The sequence below is a fragment of the Pempheris klunzingeri genome, chromosome 12, assembly GCF_042242105.1.
Source record: "Pempheris klunzingeri isolate RE-2024b chromosome 12, fPemKlu1.hap1, whole genome shotgun sequence".
In the NCBI taxonomy this organism is placed as follows: domain Eukaryota; kingdom Metazoa; phylum Chordata; class Actinopteri; order Acropomatiformes; family Pempheridae; genus Pempheris; species Pempheris klunzingeri.
Genome location: NC_092023.1, coordinates 21,594,618 through 21,615,857, shown reverse-complemented (window position 1 = coordinate 21,615,857; position 21,240 = coordinate 21,594,618). Strand labels below are relative to the sequence as shown.

The 21,240-nt window shown below is 42.2% G+C and overlaps 1 protein-coding gene across 1 annotated transcript; it reads left to right on the top strand.

Annotated features, from left to right (window-relative positions):
• Nucleotides 1-3,158: 3,158 nt before the first annotated feature.
• On the top strand, nt 3,159-20,890 carry eno4 (enolase 4). The gene is made up of 13 exons (XM_070841619.1): nt 3,159-3,326; nt 6,816-6,944; nt 8,719-8,903; nt 10,353-10,495; nt 14,343-14,512; nt 14,613-14,729; nt 14,984-15,052; nt 15,630-15,794; nt 15,956-16,081; nt 16,965-17,139; nt 18,866-18,927; nt 20,139-20,256; nt 20,781-20,890. The coding sequence occupies exons 1-13, from the start codon at nt 3,159-3,161 to the stop codon at nt 20,888-20,890; spliced, it is 1,737 nt and encodes a 578-aa protein (XP_070697720.1).
• The last annotated feature ends 350 nt before the right edge of the window (nt 20,891-21,240 follow it).

Genomic DNA, 21,240 nt, shown 5'->3' with positions numbered 1-21,240 from the left:
CAAACCACGTGCACGCGCTCGGCCGACGACGTCTCTCCGCCTGCTTGACTTCCTGTCCTGGAGAAACTGGAAACTCTGCCTGACCCTGGGGTGACCCCGGAGGATCCTCCTGGGGGGGCTTCTAATCCACTATGGTCTGTAATTCTGCTAAAAGGAGGGAACCAAAAAATCTGTAGCATTTATGTATTATTATTATTATTATTATTGTTATTATTGTTATTATTGTTATTATTGTTATTATTATTATTATTATTATTATTATTATTATTATTATTATTATTATTATTGGTATTATTATTGTTGGTATTGTTATTTATATTATTATTGTTGTTGTTGTTGTTGTTATTATTATTGGTATTGATATTTATATTGTTATTATTATCATCACTGTTATCATTATTCTTACCATTAGCAGTAGCAGTAGAGTCAGTGGCAGAGCCAGCCCTTTAGTATAACACTCTGAACACTTCATATTGAGGGCTTTATGCGCACGTTCCATTTAGTCGACTTTACTCAGATACTTTTTTTATTTTTTCATGTCTAGAATCTGGATTTTCACGTGACTGTCCGAATGAGATGTGCTGCGTAAAGGAACACAGACACATAAATAATGAAGAATGATAGTAAGGAACCATTCCTACTAAAGCATATTTACACAGTAGCAGCTAGTGTAATAGGCTCATGCATAATTAATTTTGGAACAATAATTAAAATCACATTTAAAATATTTAAACTCATTGCCTAACTCAAGTTATTTATATTTTCCCCAGCTATATATGGGGGGATTGGAAGTAGCACACAGGAGAAAACTAATGTGGACTCGCAGAATAAACCAGACTGACTGAGTTAAAAAGGCAAAATGTGGAGGATAAATTCAGATCCAGATTTTAAAGCGAGAATCTGTCCGGGTGATGTGGTGGTGTCTCCAGTGTGCAGGGCTCAGCTCCCTCTGTGTGCCTGAAGGAGCCCTTGACTCACTGGTCCTTCGTTGTTTATGGGGAAGTGATCCGCGCTGCTCTGCTTGCACGGTGCTGCACATCTCACCTGTGCAGACGTGCTCCCTCCCAAACACATCATCTTCCTCCGGCCTGCATGTACAACCTGTGCATCTGGGGGGGGGGGGGCTGTCAAAAGGCTGAGTGATTATCACGTATCAGTATCACCATAAACAGAGAAAACATGAAGAACAGAGCCCGGTCCAGCTCTCCAGCCACACCGTGAGCACTAAAACGGGCTGTGAAACATTCCTAGAAATCAAACGTGGCACAGTTTAAAAGAAAAGCTCGTTGATATTTTTACCCGAATGAAAAGATGGAAACTGAAAGAAAAACTGTGGAAAAGATTTCAAGCGAATTTCACCTATTCAGAATGAAACGTGCAGAAGCCTGAGACAATAAAAGCCCATGTGCTCTGCCGCTGGACCGGAGGCCCCCGCTGGGTGTGGGTGTCACAGGCCGTCCGGGGGAGGAATCACCTGTGCTGCAAATAATCTAAGGATAAATCCGATGGTTTTGGTCACACTCTCACAATTCTGTTTTCAATGGCGTGAAAACCATCTACTATTATTATTATTATTATTATTATCATCATTATCACTGCTATTATTATTATTACTACTACTACTACTATTATTATTATTATCATTATCACTGCTATTATTATTACTACTACTATTATTATTTATAAAATAACAATAATAATAATAACAGCAATAATAATAATAACAAAAATGATAATAATAATAATAACAACAACAACAACAACAATAATAATAATAATAATAATAATAATAACAATAACAATAACAATAACAATAATACTACTAATAATAATACTATCCTGGTGTCAGAAGAGGGAAATGACTGTCCTCCTGTGATCGCGTGCCCCTCTCCCGCCGGCCCGCTTGGCCTTGTGGGTATCAGACAGCCTGCGCGTGCTTCTGGGCGCTCGTTCCTGGACGATCGATACATTTTGATTGCCAATACTTGTGTTGTTATTTTCTGCTAAATGTGAGCATCGCCTATAGAAGTTTTTTGGGATGAGGAGGCTGCGGTATTTGAACGCATCACCACGGAACAGTAAAGACGTTCAGTCCTGTGAGTTCCTAGAAGAGGTGAAGCCCCCCTCCCCTCAGTCTGTTCTAGTGCTGAGCAGTGATTACTAAAACAGAACTCTGTATCACACTAGGCATTGTTTTCACCGTAAATATCCCTTATTAGCTACGTGATTCAGTATTCTTAAATGGATCAATGGTTTTGATTGTATGTCTAAAGATAATCACACTTCTTGTTTATTTCAGTGAACTTTGTAAAGCACCGTGAGACAACTCTGTTGTGATATTGGGCTATACAAAATAAACTGAACTGAATTGAATAATGACATCACCCCAAAAGGAAGAAAGAGAGCAGGTTGAGAAAATCCCACATGCCATCCCATAACCAGGCATTTTCACTGACTCTCTGTTCCTAAAGTCTTGTTTCAAGGATGAGGACAGACTTTTAGAAGCACAGGTGGACACACACACACACACACACACACACACACACACACACACACGGTCTATTTTTAGAAGCAGCACACAAAGAAAAGCCCTGATTCACTCCTGGTCATGTCCACTTATTCAGCTGTGTTTCATCAGACATCTGTTGTAGCACGTGGCCTTTCAGAGCATGCCAAAAATATATCAGTTGGGATTTGGGATCTGCTCTAAATTCCAACGCTTGTGGACAAGACACATAATCCATGTGTGTGTGTCTGTGTGTGTGTGTCTGCTGTCAGCAGCTTCCATCACTCTGGACCTTCAAATAGTTCTACTGGGTGGAGGGAGGTCCGCTGAAGAAGGTGTCTCCTCATCATTTCACATACTGACGTGAGTGTGTGTGTGTGTGTGTGTGTGTGTGTGTGTGTGTTCCACTGCATACAGCCAGTGGTTTCAGTCTTCTCACACACAAACAGTTTGTTATAAACCCTGGTTATTCTTCCCTGTTTTACTGTAGCCCTTTCCTTTCAGGGCCAATAGATGAATACAGTTCACTTTATTGATGATGTCCGGGACACAGACAGAAGCCGAACGTCACTCTGATTTCCCGGGCACCCGCTGTCACTTGAACGGGCCGTTTCCAGGTAACCGACAACACAAAGACCGACAGCAGGACAACATGTCGGACCGAGGGTTTATCAGCCGGCTGTCTAAAGAGGAGCGGGACCTCCACGACGAGAAACTTGCAGCTGCAGAGTTCTGCCGAGTGAGAGGAGTAGCGGAGGAGCTGGAGAGAGCTGTGGGGGGGCTGCTGCTGCGGCAGCCGGAGGACGTCTACGGCCACCTGGTAGGACGGAGGCTGCTGCTGGAGCACCCTGCTGCTGTAGCACCCTCCTATAGCACCCTCCTACTGTAGCACCCTGCTGCTGTAGCACCCTCCTATAGCACCCTCCTACTGTAGCACCCTGCTGCTGTAGCACCCTCCTTTAGCACCCTCCTACTGTAGCACCCTGCTGCTGTAGCACCCTCCTATAGCACCCTGCTGCTGTAGCAGCCTCATATAGCACCCTGCTACTATAGCACCCTCCTACTGTAGCACCCTGCTATAGCACCCTCCTACTGTAGAAACGTCCGACTGTAGCACCCTCCTACTGTAGCACCCTGCTACTGTAGCAGCCTCCTACTGTAGCACCCTCCTATAGCACCCTCCTACTGTAGCACCCTCCTACTGTAGCATCCTCCTACTGTAGCACCCTCCTCCTATAGCACCCTGCTATAGCACCCTCCTACTGTAGCAACCTCCGACTGTAGCACCCTGCTACTGTAGCAGCCTCCTACTGTAGCACCCTCCTATAGCACCTTCCTACTGTAGCAGCCTCCTACTGTAACACCCTCCTAATGTAGCACCCTGCTACTGTAGCACCCTCCTACTGTTGCACCCTCCTATAGCACCCTCCTACTGTAGCACCCTCCTAATGTAGCACCCTGCTACTGTAGCACCCTCCGACTATAGCAGCCTCCTATACCACCTTGCTACTGTAGCACCCTTCTATAGCACCCTCCTACTGTAGCACCCTCCTATACCACCTTGCTACTGTAGCAGCCTCCTACTGTAGCACCCTCCTATACCACCCTCCTACTGTAGCACCCTCCTATAGCACCCTGCTACTGTAGCACCCTGCTACTGTAGCACCCTCCTATAGCACCCTGCTACTGTAGCACCCTCCTACTGTAGCACCCTCCTATAGCACCCTGCTACTGTAGCACCCTCCTACTGTAGCAGCCTCCTACTGTAGCACCCTCCTATAGCACCCTGCTACTGTAGCACCCTGCTACTGTAGCACCCTCCGACTATAGCAGCCTCCTATACCACCTTGCTACTGTAGCACCCTTCTATACCACCCTCCTACTGTAGCACCCTCCTATAGCACCCTGCTACTGTAGCACCCTGCTACTGTAGCACCCTCCTACTGTAACACCCTCCCTCTGTAGCACCCTCCTACTGTAGCACCCTGCTATAGCACCCTCCTACTGTAGCACCTTCCTACTGTAGCACCCTGCTATAGCACCCTCCTACTGTAGCACCCTGCTATAGCACCCTCCTACTGTAGCAGCCTGCTATAGCACCCTCCTACTGTAGCAGCCTGCTATAGCACCCTCCTACTGTAGCACCCTGCTATAGCACCCTCCTACTGTAGCACCCTGCTATAGCACCCTTACTTAGTGATTGCAGATTCAGATTAATAATACAAAATAAAACCAGTCAAATATGATGTCACAAGGCTTTAATTGGTCCAAAGGGGGAAATCACAAGCTACAGCAGGGTGTAAAGTAATAAATGATATTAAATAAATTCACATTAGCTTCACATTGACCAGCACTGGGAGCAGTTTGCCAGGAAGTGGTAAACCTAAATATCCTCTGCTCATGTTATTTCTTCCACATGTAGCTGTAGAGAAGGAGCCTGCTATAGCACCCTCCTACTGTAGCACCCTCCTATAGCACCTTCCTACTGTAGCAGCCTCCTACTGTAACACCCTCCTAATGTAGCACCCTGCTACTGTAGCACCCTCCTACTGTTGCACCCTCCTATAGCACCCTCCTACTGTAGCACCCTCCTAATGTAGCACCCTGCTACTGTAGCACCCTCCGACTATAGCAGCCTCCTATACCACCTTGCTACTGTAGCACCCTTCTATAGCACCCTCCTACTGTAGCACCCTCCTATACCACCTTGCTACTGTAGCAGCCTCCTACTGTAGCACCCTCCTATACCACCCTCCTACTGTAGCACCCTCCTATAGCACCCTGCTACTGTAGCACCCTGCTACTGTAGCACCCTCCTATAGCACCCTGCTACTGTAGCACCCTCCTACTGTAGCACCCTCCTATAGCACCCTGCTACTGTAGCACCCTCCTACTGTAGCAGCCTCCTACTGTAGCACCCTCCTATAGCACCCTGCTACTGTAGCACCCTGCTACTGTAGCACCCTCCGACTATAGCAGCCTCCTATACCACCTTGCTACTGTAGCACCCTTCTATACCACCCTCCTACTGTAGCACCCTCCTATAGCACCCTGCTACTGTAGCACCCTGCTACTGTAGCACCCTCCTACTGTAACACCCTCCCTCTGTAGCACCCTCCTACTGTAGCACCCTGCTATAGCACCCTCCTACTGTAGCACCTTCCTACTGTAGCACCCTGCTATAGCACCCTCCTACTGTAGCACCCTGCTATAGCACCCTCCTACTGTAGCAGCCTGCTATAGCACCCTCCTACTGTAGCACCCTGCTATAGCACCCTCCTACTGTAGCACCCTGCTATAGCACCCTTACTTAGTGATTGCAGATTCAGATTAATAATACAAAATAAAACCAGTCAAATATGATGTCACAAGGCTTTAATTGGTCCAAAGGGGGAAATCACAAGCTACAGCAGGGTGTAAAGTAATAAATGATATTAAATAAATTCACATTAGCTTCACATTGACCAGCACTGGGAGCAGTTTGCCAGGAAGTGGTAAACCTAAATATCCTCTGCTCATGTTATTTCTTCCACATGTAGCTGTAGAGAAGGAGCTGGCCTCACACAAACTTCAGTCATGACTCTTAATGCAGTAAAGTTCTGACAAACACCTCGAAGTTTGCTTGAATGTTTTTCAAGGGACATTGTGACTGTTGTCTAGGCTTCTGTTTTCACCCTGTAACACTGAATGAAGTGGCAGCCAGGCATTACAAAACATATACAAACATAACAAACATTTGGTTAATCACCATGTACATAATCCAACATACATTTCAATTTCAATCATGTGGCCCATTTTGTGTGAAAGAGTTTTAAAAAAGCTTTTATGGCTAAGGACAAGAGGAAATGAGAGGCAACATTTGGGTGTGTGTGGGTGTGGTTACTTACAGAGGACCAAGATGTCTTATCCTTCAAAATGAATGAATCATATTAGTTTCAGATTAAGGTTTTAGTTGTGGCTTGTGTGTGTGTGTGTGTGTGTGTGTGTGTGTGTGTGTGTGTATTAACATTTTTGGTGAATGAAGAGTTGAAGAGGGAAGTTTTGGTATGTTGTCCCTGAATGTAACAGTGTAAAATATTTGAGTTAAATATGCTTATATTTATAACATAAATGTTTTTATGTGTAGCAATTTCAAAAACACCTCCATGCCTTAGAGACACATTACTTTGCAAATGGCTAGTGTTTACTAATCAAGGGCATGAGTTCTGAAAGCAGCCTGAAAAGATGTCCCTTTCCAGGCTGTCACAACTGACAGTTTCACACAGCTCCCACTGACATCATTTTGTTCAACTATTAACTATCCCTTTAGGCAAATCACTTTACAAACCTTTCTGCACCGCCGAGGATCAGCAGACTGAAGGGAAGAGAGGTTTATGATGCAAGAGGACAACTATCCATTGAGACAGAGGTCTTGTGCATCGTCTGCAACAAGGAAAAGGTCAAACTCACCATTCACATCAACACTAGTCCAATAGACTGTTAAAGAGTTCTATATTGTTTATACTGTCCTGTATTCTTTTCCTACTGTTGTAGTTTATTTCTACTTTACTTCCTCACTGTACAGAGAGTCGAGCTTCACCGAGTCAAATTCCTTGTTTGTCTGTTCAAACTTGGCCAATAAAAGTTGATTTGATTTGATTTGGATTTGAAGTGATGAACTGTTGAGGTTATAGCTTTGGATAAATTGCTTGGACTGTGGCTAGCAATTGCTCTTGTGTCACATTCTAGATATTCAGTTCAGAGTTTGCATTGAACAAATAAAGGTTGAACAAAGGAGATGTGATTCATTAGTGATGTGCTAATGGTTTTAAATGACAGCTGGAGGCAAGAAGCAGGCAAAGAAGGTGGCGATCAGAAAACAGACCGTGACCATTAACACTTGCCATTTCAATTTTTACAGTATCACAAAAGCCAGAACAATGAGCTGTGACACCACGAACCGTGGTCATAGTGAGGGTGCTGATGGCACTCAGGTCGGGCCAAGCTAATAGGCATGCATCATTGCTTTTAATTAACAGTATTACTAAGTGGTATAACGACGTCGGGAAAAGGCCACTTCCTCAGTGCCAAAGAGAGATAATAAGAATTAGGATTACCTCATCTGTATTTCACATGCAGTGTATAGTGTATTAGAATAGAAATAAATAATGCTTAACAAATACAGTTCAAATAACAAAATAGATATGGCATAGATATGATGTAGGAGAAAGCTAAAATAATATATTTTTAGGTGACGTGTATCTAAACAAAGATAAAGAGTACGTTTGCCTGATATTCTCCAGCAGGTTGTCCCAGAGTCTTTCACTGCACAGACCTGGTCCCCTCTCATCTTCAGCCCCAAACTGGGGACCACTAACAAAGACCCGCCAGAGAATCCCTAATGTACCTTAAAACTTAACTTAGAACTTGAAACTTAAACCTTAAAACTTTCTTCTTTTGGGTTTTGTGAGTAGTTTTGCTGCAGCATTTTAAACCACTTGAAGCTTGGATAGATCGTAGTGACAGAATTGCAGCATGGATCAGTTTTGGTTTGTAGATGAAAGTGTTAACATTTTTGGAAACAAGAATCACAGCGGAAATCACAAGAGGAATAAAAGGAAGCTTGTTATCAAGGATGATTAAGTTTTATGTTGGAAACTAAGGAATTTTACTGTTAGGAAACTGGAGAATGTAAAGATTTGATGAGAACTTTGATGAATGTGTGTGAGTTTATTTAAAGGAAGCTTTATGTTCTGTGGTAACAGGGAGTTACACACAGAGCTCAAATGCAGTTAATCCTTGTCAACCCAAACACACAAGAGGTGCTGTAATCATTTTCAACACAGAATCAAGTGTTTGTTTTTCACCACCCCGTGCCGTAGGATCATGGAGGGGCCCGATGTCTGTCTGAAGCATTAACAGTGAAGTGTAGTGGTCTGTGAGAGGAATGGGTGGGGAGCGAAGGATGTTGTGGATGAGGAGAGAGATTGCAGATATGAACTCATGTCCTCCCCCCTCCAATCACACAGATGGAGGTGACTGTATCAGTAGTGCAGCAGCTGAAGTTATTCGGCTCATCAAAGCTCCACGTTTATTGTGCTAGAATATATGAAAAGATGTTATTTGTAATATGCTTCACTCCAAACATGCAGCTTGTATAGTATTTGTGTGGAGGTGGGGAGGATCCAGAGAACAACTGTAACTATCTGTGGTTTCCCTCTCTCGGTGTTCAGAGCATGTCCTCAGCTGCCGTCTCCAGCCACTTCGGCCCTAAAGAGACTTCACTGGACTGGAAAGCTAAGAGTCACAAGAGGGCTGACCATGTGATGACTGCTGTCCAGTGGATCAATACATCTCTGAACAACGTGCTGAAAGGCCAAAACCCCTGTGACCAATCAGAAGTTGACCATATACTCAGGTATTGTTGACACATAAGAGGGTTTTATGTCTGCAGGGGCACTGAAATGACCAAACCTTTGAGACCCTTGAGAGTCCACATACTCAACAGATCAAATGGAAATGTTTGTGCTGTTTTTCATCATCAATGATTATTGTACATTTCATATTCTTCCACACTTTAATGTAACATCATTTATTATCTAGGGCAGTATGTAAGTTTCCCTACATTCTGTTGTGTTGGTCAACTTGCTTTCAAAAGCCATTAGCCCTTAATATAGTATGGTGTCTTTTGTTGTAAATGCTGCTAGAGAAATGTTTTATCCTTAAAAGAATACATTCTGGAAGTAACCTTTATTTAGCTGTTTGCAGGGCTGCCTACTAATGACACACTGCACTGAAATCCACTGAACTGTGCAATAGATTCATGAAGCACTCACTGTAGCAACTCATATTAATCATATTAATCTAGAATCTAACATTTTAGATTAGAAACTATAAGGTCCATAAGCAGACATGGAAAAATAGTGCCATGTTTTTTGCATTTGATCTCCAATGAGGTCACATGTAGTTTGCTGTGTGTTTACTTCCTGGAATGAGGCCACGCAGGGGTTAATGCTTTGAGCTTGGTTACCTATAGTCACAGCCTATCATATCATCATGATGCATTTGGCATTACGTCTCATCCACTAGAAAAGCTTAGTGAGTCACTATGCATGATTTGGCTTGGCTTGTTGTGGGCAATGCTGTATTTATATTGCTCTGCCTGTCTTGTCATGGATTCAAATTTGGAACTATAAGCTGTGGAAATATTTCAGGAATCAGTATATCACCACTTACAGTAGTTGTAGTCCATTAGTTTAGAGTGCTTTATTAATCTCAATGGAAAACTGCAGTTTTAGTCCAGCAGACAGTATACTGTGTATGCCTATACAGGTTGCCTCCTTAAGTAGAAGTGAGGGGTACTAAACTGACACCTACATTAAGTCGACAGCAATCTCCTCTAGGTTACAAAAGTGCAGATATGCATATTAATGCCTCTAGTTATAAATAGGACTCTGTCTCTGTTGCCTTTACATGAAAGAGTTTAGACTTTCCTTAAGACTCCATACATTTTATATGTAAATATGTATATCTACACTGTTTATTGACTGCAAGTCTGAATAGAATGAAGTGAGACTCCACAGGAAAAAGGAATGGGACAGGGAAAAAGGTGCAGGCAGACAGGTTACAGGATGTGGGGTGCAGGTGCAGATGAGAGCAAAGCACGAAGTAACGCTGGCAGTCTGGCACTGAGTAGGAAAAAGGGGCTGGTATATGTACTGGCAGGGCTGAATATTTTGGAGCTCAGTTCCTTCTCACACACATTCTTTTGGTGTCTTCTTTCATTATTTCTTATTTGTTAAACATCAGTCTCTTGTAGACCTTGTTGTGTTTGTGACCCAAAACGCTCGGTTCTGTAACTGTGCAGCAATTTCTTCATGGCCCGCTACCTGGAGGGGAAAGACATCTGGGACAAGGAGAAAGAAGAGAGGAGTTCACCAGGAGAACCTGAGGTGGTGCTTCCTTCTCCACCACTTGCACACACTAAAGACAAGAAGAGTGCTGATAAAGGTACTGTCAAAGTAGTATCACAATCTCTCCAGTTATAACATCTTGCACCAGCATACAATGAACCTAAAAAAGCTTGTGTGTTTTTCCGAAAAAGGGATCCTAGAGCTCTCTAGTGGAGAAAATGAATTATGTGTTACATAATTATTACATAAAGTTGGATTTTGTTTTCTACCCATGCTAAATACATACTACATGTTCATAGCCTTAAACTCATGAGAACTAAGTTAAGTTTGAGCATGAATAGTGACAGAGATTTAAGAGTATTTTGCCTCAATACTGATGGCTTGAGTTGAAATGATGAATAGATAGATTGAATCCTAACAGATAGATTCAAGACAAGTCATTTTCAATAAATTCCGCTGAAAACATGAAAATAGCTCTCAGTACATCAGTTCACACCTCACTAGATCTCATTTTCCCACTCAATGTGCACATAAACATGTTGGCTCCATCACTTGTATGAACATTTTATTAAAAAAATGTTAAATTAATCTATTTAGCAGCAATGTCTCCTTTAAATCTCTCCTTGTTTTTTACATTATTATCTTGTCTTTAATATCACAATCTACTGTAAATGATATCCATAGCGTTAACTACTCTGATGGAGCGCAGAGCAAAGTTTTGGCGATCAGGCATATGGAGAATGGAGGTGCTGGGTCTCAGATCCATGGAAAAGACACATTTAGGATTTAAAATGAATTTGTCACGCTTGCTGATTGACATGACTGATTGATGGCGGACATCTCACTCCACCAGAAGCATCTCTAAATGCACAGTAGGTGGCATATTCTAGAGATTATTTATACAACATCTCAGTTCTAATAGTAAGTTAGTTTAGATTGTCTTAACATTGGCTTGCACAGAGGATGTCAGTTGCGTAGGCAGTCCTTAATTGTGATCCAGGACACACACGCATTCACACTGCAAAGAGAATGTGGCGTTAAGGGGCCCAGACTACCTGTGAATGTGGTCTGAGCAATCAGATCTCAATGTGTCTTGGGTTCACACCCGTACTTAGAGCTGTCCCCTTGTGATTGAATCAGAAAGGGTGCATGTAACGCAGGTCTGAACAGGGCCTTATTCCTCTGGGCCATAGCACTGGTGTAGTTCCTCTCAGTGATCTTGAGAATGTGCAGTGATGCTGACATGAAGCTACTCTCCAGAGACTGAAAATGCTTCAGAACAGCCACATTCTTCAATTTTGTTACGGCCTCCCCACAAACAAATCGAACAAGGCTATCTAGGGGCAGGAGGCAGCAACATATAAGAAATAGGACACCAATACAGGTAGTTGTCTATTTACCCACAAGCTTTATTTTAGAACAAATCCCAAACAAACCAAAAGTGAAACAAAAGGGACTGGAGACCCCGGCCAAAAGAAACAAAAGAAGGGAAACGCTGGGCCAACCCTACAGCGGATCGTCGCTCCTGACGTCTCCCCCTAAACTATTAAAGACAAAAACTAGAATAAACAAAAGACGGATAACGTGGCTACCGGCGGTCTCCAACCCAAACTAACAAAACAAACTAAAATAACAAAACCCCAGCCCCTAAACGGGCATGGAAATGAACAGGCTTGGGGGAAAGAAAAAACCAGAACGGAGGAAGGAAAAACCTCCTCTCTACCTGCACCAAGTGTTGTCAGCCGTGTGCCATGTGTTCTGCCTCTCCTCCTCCTCTCCCTCCCTCTTATCCCCTCCTCCTCTCTACCTGAGTGGTGATTTACCTCAGGTGCGCAGCAGGCAGAGGAAGGAGGGAGACAGAGCTGACAAAGAGAGGGAGAGAGAGAGAGAGAGAGAGAGAGAGAGAGAGAGAGCCAGCAGCAAACTGCTGCACATAACAAATTTGAAGACACATATCATCCAATACTGCAGAGTGGCTCTGTTATGTGTTTTTACTAACATTTGGACACCTGTGTAGTTCTATGGCATAGAAGAATAAACTCCATTAGGAAGACAATACTTAACTTACTTTTGGTTTTGGTCCCTTCATGGGATCTGTTAATGATAACATTAGATAGCAAATAGCATTAGATTTATCCTTTAAGATGTAAAATCAAAGAAACTGCTGCTGTTACAAAGTATGTTTTGCATGACCCTGCCAACAAAGTAATGATATGTCTTCAAAACATTGAGAGTGAGATATGATTTACATACATATGCATGACCGCGACAGGTGCAAAGAGCCGCTATTTTTAAATCACTGTTCATTAGGCAGTTTTCCCTTCATTATTAGACAACTTTCCTCTCATTATTTGGCAGAATTCCTCTCATTATGCACTGTAAGTGAAAAGTATGGCTTTCTGATTCAGTGTCTTATGTTCAGTTTTATGCACTGCCTTTAGAGAATCAAGGCCCTTCTATAAAAGGAGACCCTTGAAATTATATCAACACATGTTGATTTCTTTTCAGGTTGTTTTTTTACATCAGTCTCTCTCTCTCTCTCTCTGTAGTCGTTTTTAAGGTTACCTATCTTTACCAAACTGTATTAATACTACGGGTGGTGCAGTGGTGAGCACTGTTACCTCCAGTCCCCCACGGCCCTTAAAGGATAAGCAGGTATAGTTAGGGGATGGACAGATCTTCACTAGTGATTCTTCAAGTGCAGTTCACAGGCCATTAGCAGCTGTCACAAACATTTTGTGCTGCCCCTGAACATAACTTGAAATACATGCATTATGTTTTAATCATTCGTGGTCCACTTCAATATTTTCGACTGCGTTATAATATGCCTCTCTGCTACTTAGTCAAACTGTGCCCCCCTAAGTGTCAGGTTTGGAATAAGAAATAGAAAGTTACTGGTTGCATGGCAACTTGTGGCACCTTGTGAGTTTTGTGGGAATTACGTTCTGTCATCAGTGCTAGTGCTGTTAGCTAGAGCTCCAATAACTGCCAAAAGTGAAAATCTCTCTCTGTATCTCACTTTATCTCTTCTGCTGGGTAAACATTCTGGCTTCTTAATGTTTAATAAAGGAATGATTGCTTTTGGATTTCATTTTAAGTGTGCATTTTTCTTGTGTGGCCCTCAATTATATGCTGGCTCCTTTAATTGGCACTCAGTCATCAAAACTTTGAGAACTCGTATAAGATACAATTCACTCCCACATTTTGATTAATTTGTGCACACCATATAATTTAGAGGGAGCCAGCATAACAGACCAGTTCCTCCTGAAATACAGTCTGTTCTCAGTGGCAGCTGTCACGCAGATTTCCCACACACCAGACCGGCAGGGTGCAGCTTCAAGCTTGTGTGTAATAAGCTTTGCAGAAGCTTCTGTTCAGGTCTTTTGAGCTGAGCCCTGCCCAAATAAATCAATGTATTAAAACATGGCATCCATTTATATTTTTCTCTCTATGGTCACTCTGGGGCTCCATACCTGAAAGCCTAAAATGTGCACCCAGACTCCTTTAGTTATATCAACTGAAGGCTAAATTCTTATTCCTCTTCTTTTTTCCATTTGTGTTGATGACCTCCCCTTAGATGACCTTAGTTTTGAATGTTGTGTTCAGCTTTATGCGGATGACATGATATTATACATATCTAAAACTAATTTATTAGAAATCTGATTTTTATACACTATAACAGTAGCTCACAGGTAATATATGACTTTTTGGTACTTCTACTACTTAAATCATTAAAGCGGCATTCTATAGCACTGAAAGAGAGAGGGCTTAGCCTTAAGAGAACAGGTATACAATGATGTACTGAACAGTGCATTGCAGTAACACTGCAGATGATGAGCCAGCCTGCTTCAGAAGCACCGGGGAGTGGGCAGTAAACAAAATGTTGCTGTACATCTTAAAGTGTTATCCCTAGTAAAGAATTTCCACTTAAAATTACATCACAGGCAAAAAGAGCAACGTGACAGAGAAGCCATTTCCTCGAGCAGAGCCACCAGAACCAGTTCTGCCTGGGAGCTTGGCCATTGGCTCTGTGTCTCTGGCTGTGGCCAAAACTGGGGCACAAGTCCAGGATATGCCTCTCTACAAATACATAGCAGCTCTGAAGAACAGAGAGGTTAGTCTACACAAGCACAAATACATATTATTCATACAAAACTACACTGGCAGCAGCATCTAATGAAGTCTTAACCAATTTTGTTCAGGCTTCAACACAGTTTCACACTCCTGTCTCCTTGGTAACTTTGCTGAGCTGTGGGAAGAATTCTCCTGGAAAACTTAGTTTACTGGAGGAGGTCATCCTGATCCCCAAAGCGGGACAACGAGTCAAACAAGTACTTACTGCTATTCAATGACATCTCTGTGGAGTTGTTACATGTTCTGTCTGTCTTAAGCCCACTTCTTCTCACAACTGGCTGTTGGTATAGAACTGTTCACTGTATAAAGTTAGTGTTCTTTGTGGAAGTTCCTTTGCTTCCTTTGTCGTTGTTATGATGTGATATTTTATTGGTAAGGCACCTCAGTTCTTCTATATTCATTTTCACTATAGCATTTATTAAATGCACTGAACTGTGAACTTCTTCAACAGATCATCACAATGACCCTTGAGTTACAGAAGGAGATGATGAGAATAATAAACACTTCAACAAAAGCCGGGGTGAGGGACATCGCTATTTATTCACTGTAAGAATAGGAACTGAGTTCACACAGGCTTTATGGGAACACAGAATGTAAATGGTGGAGGCAGGATTCGAGGCATTTTCTGTTACTCAGCTTTCCTAAAAGATACATACAAAATAGTGAGATCTATTCGTTTTTCATGGCTAATCTTCAAATGAATTCAGGCATGTATGCCTGGAGGTATGTCAAATGATTATTAAAGCATTCAGCACTTCTCCTATTTACCTTTTCCTTCGTGCAGCATTTGTACTGCATGCACACAATTATCTCCTACATTGTTCAATGACCCCTAGCACTTACATTCATAACACGAACAGTAGAGAGGGTGAGTGGAACACACTCGTCTTCTAATAATCTTGCAATGACAGTTGTCTCATTCAAACCTATGAATAAATGCTTATTGTCATTCACATGCAGCTTCAGCTAAGCTACTTAGACACATCCAAAGATAAGAAATGTGAAGAACATTCTAGGTGAATGTATTTATTACAGTTGGATATAAAAGCACAAATCATAGATGTTGGTGACAAGATCAACTGTGTCTTTGCCCCAAGGCCACCCAGGCAATTCTGTGTGACAGTGGAGCGCCAGCTGTGAGCTACGAGCGACCTGAGCAGCCTCTGGATCTGATCACTGAAGCCTGCACTAACTTTGGAATGACACTAGGAACAGAGATCCATTTAGCAGTAAACTTTGCTGCCCCTGAGCTAATGGACTATGTAAGTTGTAATCACTGGATTTCTGTGAGTCAGGGTGTTGGGAGTCCTTGCATAGAAGTCCTTGGCTAAATGAATACTACATGCATACAGCTGAAGAGGTCAGTTCACATATAAATACAGTGTAGTGAATTGAATTTGTTTTCTTCTTCTCTTCCTCCAAGTCTAAAGGGAAGTATGAAATTGCAACAGGGATTTTTAAGTCTCCAGATGAATTGGTGGATATTTACCAAACCCTCATCAGCAAATACCCAGCAGTGGTGGCCTTAATCGATCCATTTAGAAGAGAGGTAAGTTCAAAACATTAGCATTCTTTCATTAATATGTCTTAGAAGTTATTAATCCTAACAGTGGTAGGATCACTGTAGAATATCTGACTGTAGTGAAAGTGTGTTAAGATATTCTAAACTTGTGCTGGTCATAGACCAGGATCTGCTAATGGTCTACAGCAGGGGGGCCCACACTGTTTCGGCTCACGAGCTACTTTTAAAATGACCTACCTACATTAAAAATGCTAAACATATATTTATTTCTATTTATACTGAGTATACTTTTTATATACAATAGATGTTGGCGGACACTGCATAACTGAGACTAATGTAACCCTTGGTGTTACACATACAAACTGACAGCAGGAATGCACATAGGTGACAAACAGTGATGGAACCATCAATATTGCACACAAGTGACGCGATCTACCCACACTACCTCCGCGACCAACCGGTAGATGGCGATCAACGTATTGGGCCCCCCTGGTCTACAGGGACAGAACCTTGAAGACAATGATGTCTGTCTGGCTACAGGGTTGTAGTACCCCATAATTAAAACTTAAAACTTCCAATGCTGTAGTTACAGATGTTGGCTTTCCAATCCTCCTTGATATAACATATACCCCTGGATTCCTGTAAACTCCTTGTATTTAACACTCCATCTGACCGCCTCATTTGTGTCGCCAACAGCTCGGCCTCTACTAGAAATGTGCAGCTTGCATCAAACTTGAATACATTATCAATTCATTAGAAGCAGGGCTCCAGTGGTTACTTGGTTTCGCTGATAGCTCCTTTGTGTGCACTCTCATTACTGTGTGTTTGTGAGTCTGACAGTTTGTATGTCTGTTCATTTGTTCTTCACTCAAGCGTGTATCTCTGTTCTTGTCTATGTGTGCGCTGCAAGGACATAGACCAGTGGGAGAAGTTGAGCTCTATGATTGGAGACTCGTGCTCGCTACTCTCTGACATCACCTACAAGCCGAATGCCCCACCCCTTCCAGGAGTCAGAGGTCACATCTTAAAACACATGAATGAGACAACAGTTAGTGATCTGATCCGCATTACATCAGAGCAACAAGGTAACAGATCCACTGAGGTGAGGTGGAGAAAATGAAATGGAATTATTGATGTTTGGATGCACACTAATATTCCATTATTATTTCAAATATGGGTCATATAAACAGCATCAGAATTAGGTCTTATTCTGAATGTAGCATTTTCTGATGTAGATGTGTGAATATGCCAATATCGTTCTGGTTTTAAGAGCATATTTTGCATTTAGACTTCACTTCAATCTCCATGTTACAGCTGAAACTTTCCCACCGGTGGAAAACTTTCAAAATTGTGTTTTGATGCAAAGAAGCAAAATGACATTAGCCGTTTCACTGTTCCATATTTTGATGTGCTAAAGGACATGTTAGGAGAATAGGCTCAATATTTAGTGCTTGTAAACATAATCACTGCCAAGTGGGAAAGACAACTGAACTACCGTCGAAGTCACGGCAGGAGTAAAACAGAGATACAGAATTCTTTGACTCTGTGACTCATATTTACTGTTTTAAGCTTTCAGTTTGACTTCTACTTGCAGTAGTGGCGTCCAGCATGGAAGTCCTTTTTTATTTTCCATACTGTACAATTCCATTCCTATATTCCTGTATGACCAGCTAGTTAGTCCATATAAACAAATGTAGCACTCGTTCTATCTTTGCAGAGACCACTGCCTCCTAGTAATGTAACTCCCTCCACCTCCCCAGCCTCCTCCCCAAGTCACAACAAGACTCATGTGCATTTAGCACTTATTTGAATTCAGTATGCCTGCTGTGTGGACTGCCAGTGGCAGGCCAGGTTACACTTGTTTAGAGTTGTTCTAGGAGCAGTTGCAGTACTTTCTTGTATTTTTAAGACCTTGATGACGGCATCTTGACTGAAATGCAGTTGTTGAGGCAATGGTAACCTGCTGCATTACGGTATAATCACCCTCATGTATTCTACACAATCATGCTCATGGCTTTATGAATGGATGATGTCATCCTGCACTTTGTCTGGCTGACACTTCCATTTCTTGTGAACAAGAAAATGCAGAATTCAAGTTCTTTCACAATATTGTTAAATACTTTCACTCATGACACAGCAGAGGTCACCAGCTGGAGCATGGACTGTTTCATTCACAGGTCAGAGACACACATGTCAAGGAACTGACCACAGCAAATGGTTGTACAGTTAGATTTGGCAGAAAAGCCTCCGGGCAGAAAGGAGAATAATCCCACCTTAATAAAGTCACATGAGCAGTAGATCTTCATTAGAAAAACTTCCCATGGAAATTGTTTGACTGTAAATGCAAGTGGGCTGAAGAACTCGTAGCTGGACTGTGCTGTACTCCCAGCACACTAATTAAATCACCAATACCAAAGCTGAGAAGGAGAAGGATGGGGTGGTGGATGGAGCTGCAGCTGCCAACAGACTTGGCATGAAGGTATCAGCCGAGTAACAGTGAGAGTGCATGCAGGTCTGCGTGAATATGATTGGACATTAGTTGTCAGCTAGTTGACAAACAGCCAACTGTGACACCAGAATGAAGCAGCTGATTCATGCTGACCAGTGACTACATTGCCTAAACTAACACTATTCAGGATTCAAGAGATTCCATTAAACAGGTATAACAGAGAAAAATTCTTGGGTTTCTTAGGTTATTAGTATCAACATCCCACTCCTTTTTCCTTTGCTCAGTGATGCCTCTGTGGTGGATCAATGCTACCAATGCTAATTATGTATGTGTGGGTGTGTGTGTCTTCACGGACCCCTCAGGTTCAGTGTTCATGGGAACAACGTGCAGTGAGCCCTGCAGCGATGACTCTTTGTCAGATATAGTAAGTCTCACTTTATTTTTGTGACAACTGAAAGCTCCTTTAAGTGTAGATCCTAAGAAATGTTCAGGGTCCTCTGAGCCTCTAATCGATATTTTTATGGTAACAATGCATTAAATTAAATGTGAAAACTGTGAAAATGTGAAGTTGTTTATCAAAACATGGCTATTGATTCATTCTGTAGATTCAAGGTTATAATTTTCTTCTTTAAACATCTTCAGTTAGAACTAAGTAGCTCTGACCTTTTGCAGTTCTCCCTCACCTCAGACAGGTGGCAAAAAGCTGTTTTGCTGCCCGACTTCTGCATACAACTTTTGATGAAACACTTGTCATCGGTAGATGGTTGCCATGGCGTTCAGACAAGCATCTCTCAAGCATGACTTTATAGTGTAGAAATTGTTTTTGTGCTCATTATTTTCTTTCTTTTTTTACTAGGCCAAAGGATAGAGACTGCAGCAGACTGATGTCACTGCACATGCTCAGACACACTGTTTTTCTATCTATCATCATTTCTATCTAATATATCAGCCACATTCATATATGTGGCAACAACAGCTTAAGTGCACAGAGCAATAGGCTCCAGTATATCAGACCTGTAAGACCTGTAAGATAAATGAACAGTTGTTTTTGGTGTCTTCGGGGGGATTACCTGTAATATCAAAAGATAAGATGTTTAACTTTCATCCTATGGAACAACACAACTAAATATAACATGGGGTCACTGATAGAGACACTGACATGAAATACATGAATTCTGCACAATTTTGATAAATAATAATTCATCCAAATTGCCAAAAAATCAATTCCTTAATGTGAATATTTGATGATTTTACTAAGTCTTACTTCTATGATATTAAACCCTACTATATATTGATCATCAAGAAATACCAATATGTCAAGTTGGCTTTTGGCAAAGTGTGATGGCCATTTGTCACTATTAGCTGTAATATACAACACGTATAATGAAAGTAATCATTAGGTGAAGCCCTGGTCACCAGCGATGTCAATTCCGACGTACCTATAAAACCATGGCGCCCACTGTGTGTGAGGAACTTTACCTACAGTAAATCTCCTGAGATGTGATTGAGAATAACTTCTACCGACCTGTTTCATCATACGACTAAACACAACAGCAGACCGGTCAGCTCACAAACAATGTCCCCCCCAGTGGCATCACACTCTCTGCCTCACAGTCTGCTTCTCTCCTCCTTCAGGCTGTGGGTCTGGGCCTGGACTATATCAAACTGGGAGGTCTGAGCGGCGCTGAGAGGATGACTAAATACAACCGACTGATTTCTATAGAAGAAGAACTGGCCCAACAGGGAATCCTGGGTAGGATTTTTTTATACTCCTCTTTTGGCTGTCTTTTTTTTAAATTTTGGACTGGACTGAGAAAAAGGAGGCCAGACAAAGCCAGAGAGAGGATGTAGTAACGCCTGGGCTTGAGAACACATCTTTCTCTGTCTCTCCGTGTGTTGGATGTGAAAGGAAACCGTGTGTGAGGAATCATACAAATGTGTATTTGTGTGTGTGAGAGGAAGAATGAAAACCCCTCCCTGTTAATTGGCTGCCTAATTACACACAGGGACACACACTTTCCCATCCATCACTTCCACAAAGCAGACAGGGACACCGGAGTGTTAATGAGAGAGGAGCACATGTCTGTGTGTAATCAATTCCTGTCATAAAAAGGTTATTTAACATGTTTATTGGCATTAAATGTCTGTGTTGATGCTACATGCTGAAAGGCTTAATGCTTCAGCTGCTGCAGCAGGAACATCGTTTCACTCCAGTTATCTGAGGCATCTGTGGACCAGCTTTTATCCATTCACTTCATTTCATTATTTCGTCCACAGTCTCCAAGGAGAAGCACCCCCCTCTTATGTTCATTGCAAAGCCACAGGAGCAGTCCACCACCGCAGAGAGCTCACAACTCCCAGCTCCTGTTTCCACCGAGGAAATCTGACCAGTCTGTGTCGGTGCTGCAACGTTCTATCTGACTTTCAGAATGCAGTTCTGCTGGTGGGATTTAAATAAAAGACTGTGTTGAAAAGTCAATATTCCCCAATTAAGAGAGAGGATCCATTAAGCGGGTAAACATGACCTTCAGTGAAACAGCTTGTGAAACTACGGTGGAAACAGAAGAGATCCACTGGCGGAGGTCATCATTTCATGAGACCGCTGCTATTTGAATAGTGTTTTTATGAATGTCTGTATCTTTTATTTATGCCCTTTTTTGCCCAAAAGACAAATATTTAGTTTCTTATAGTTTCAAATTTGTATTCTCGTCAAGGTAGAAACACACAGAAAACAGTA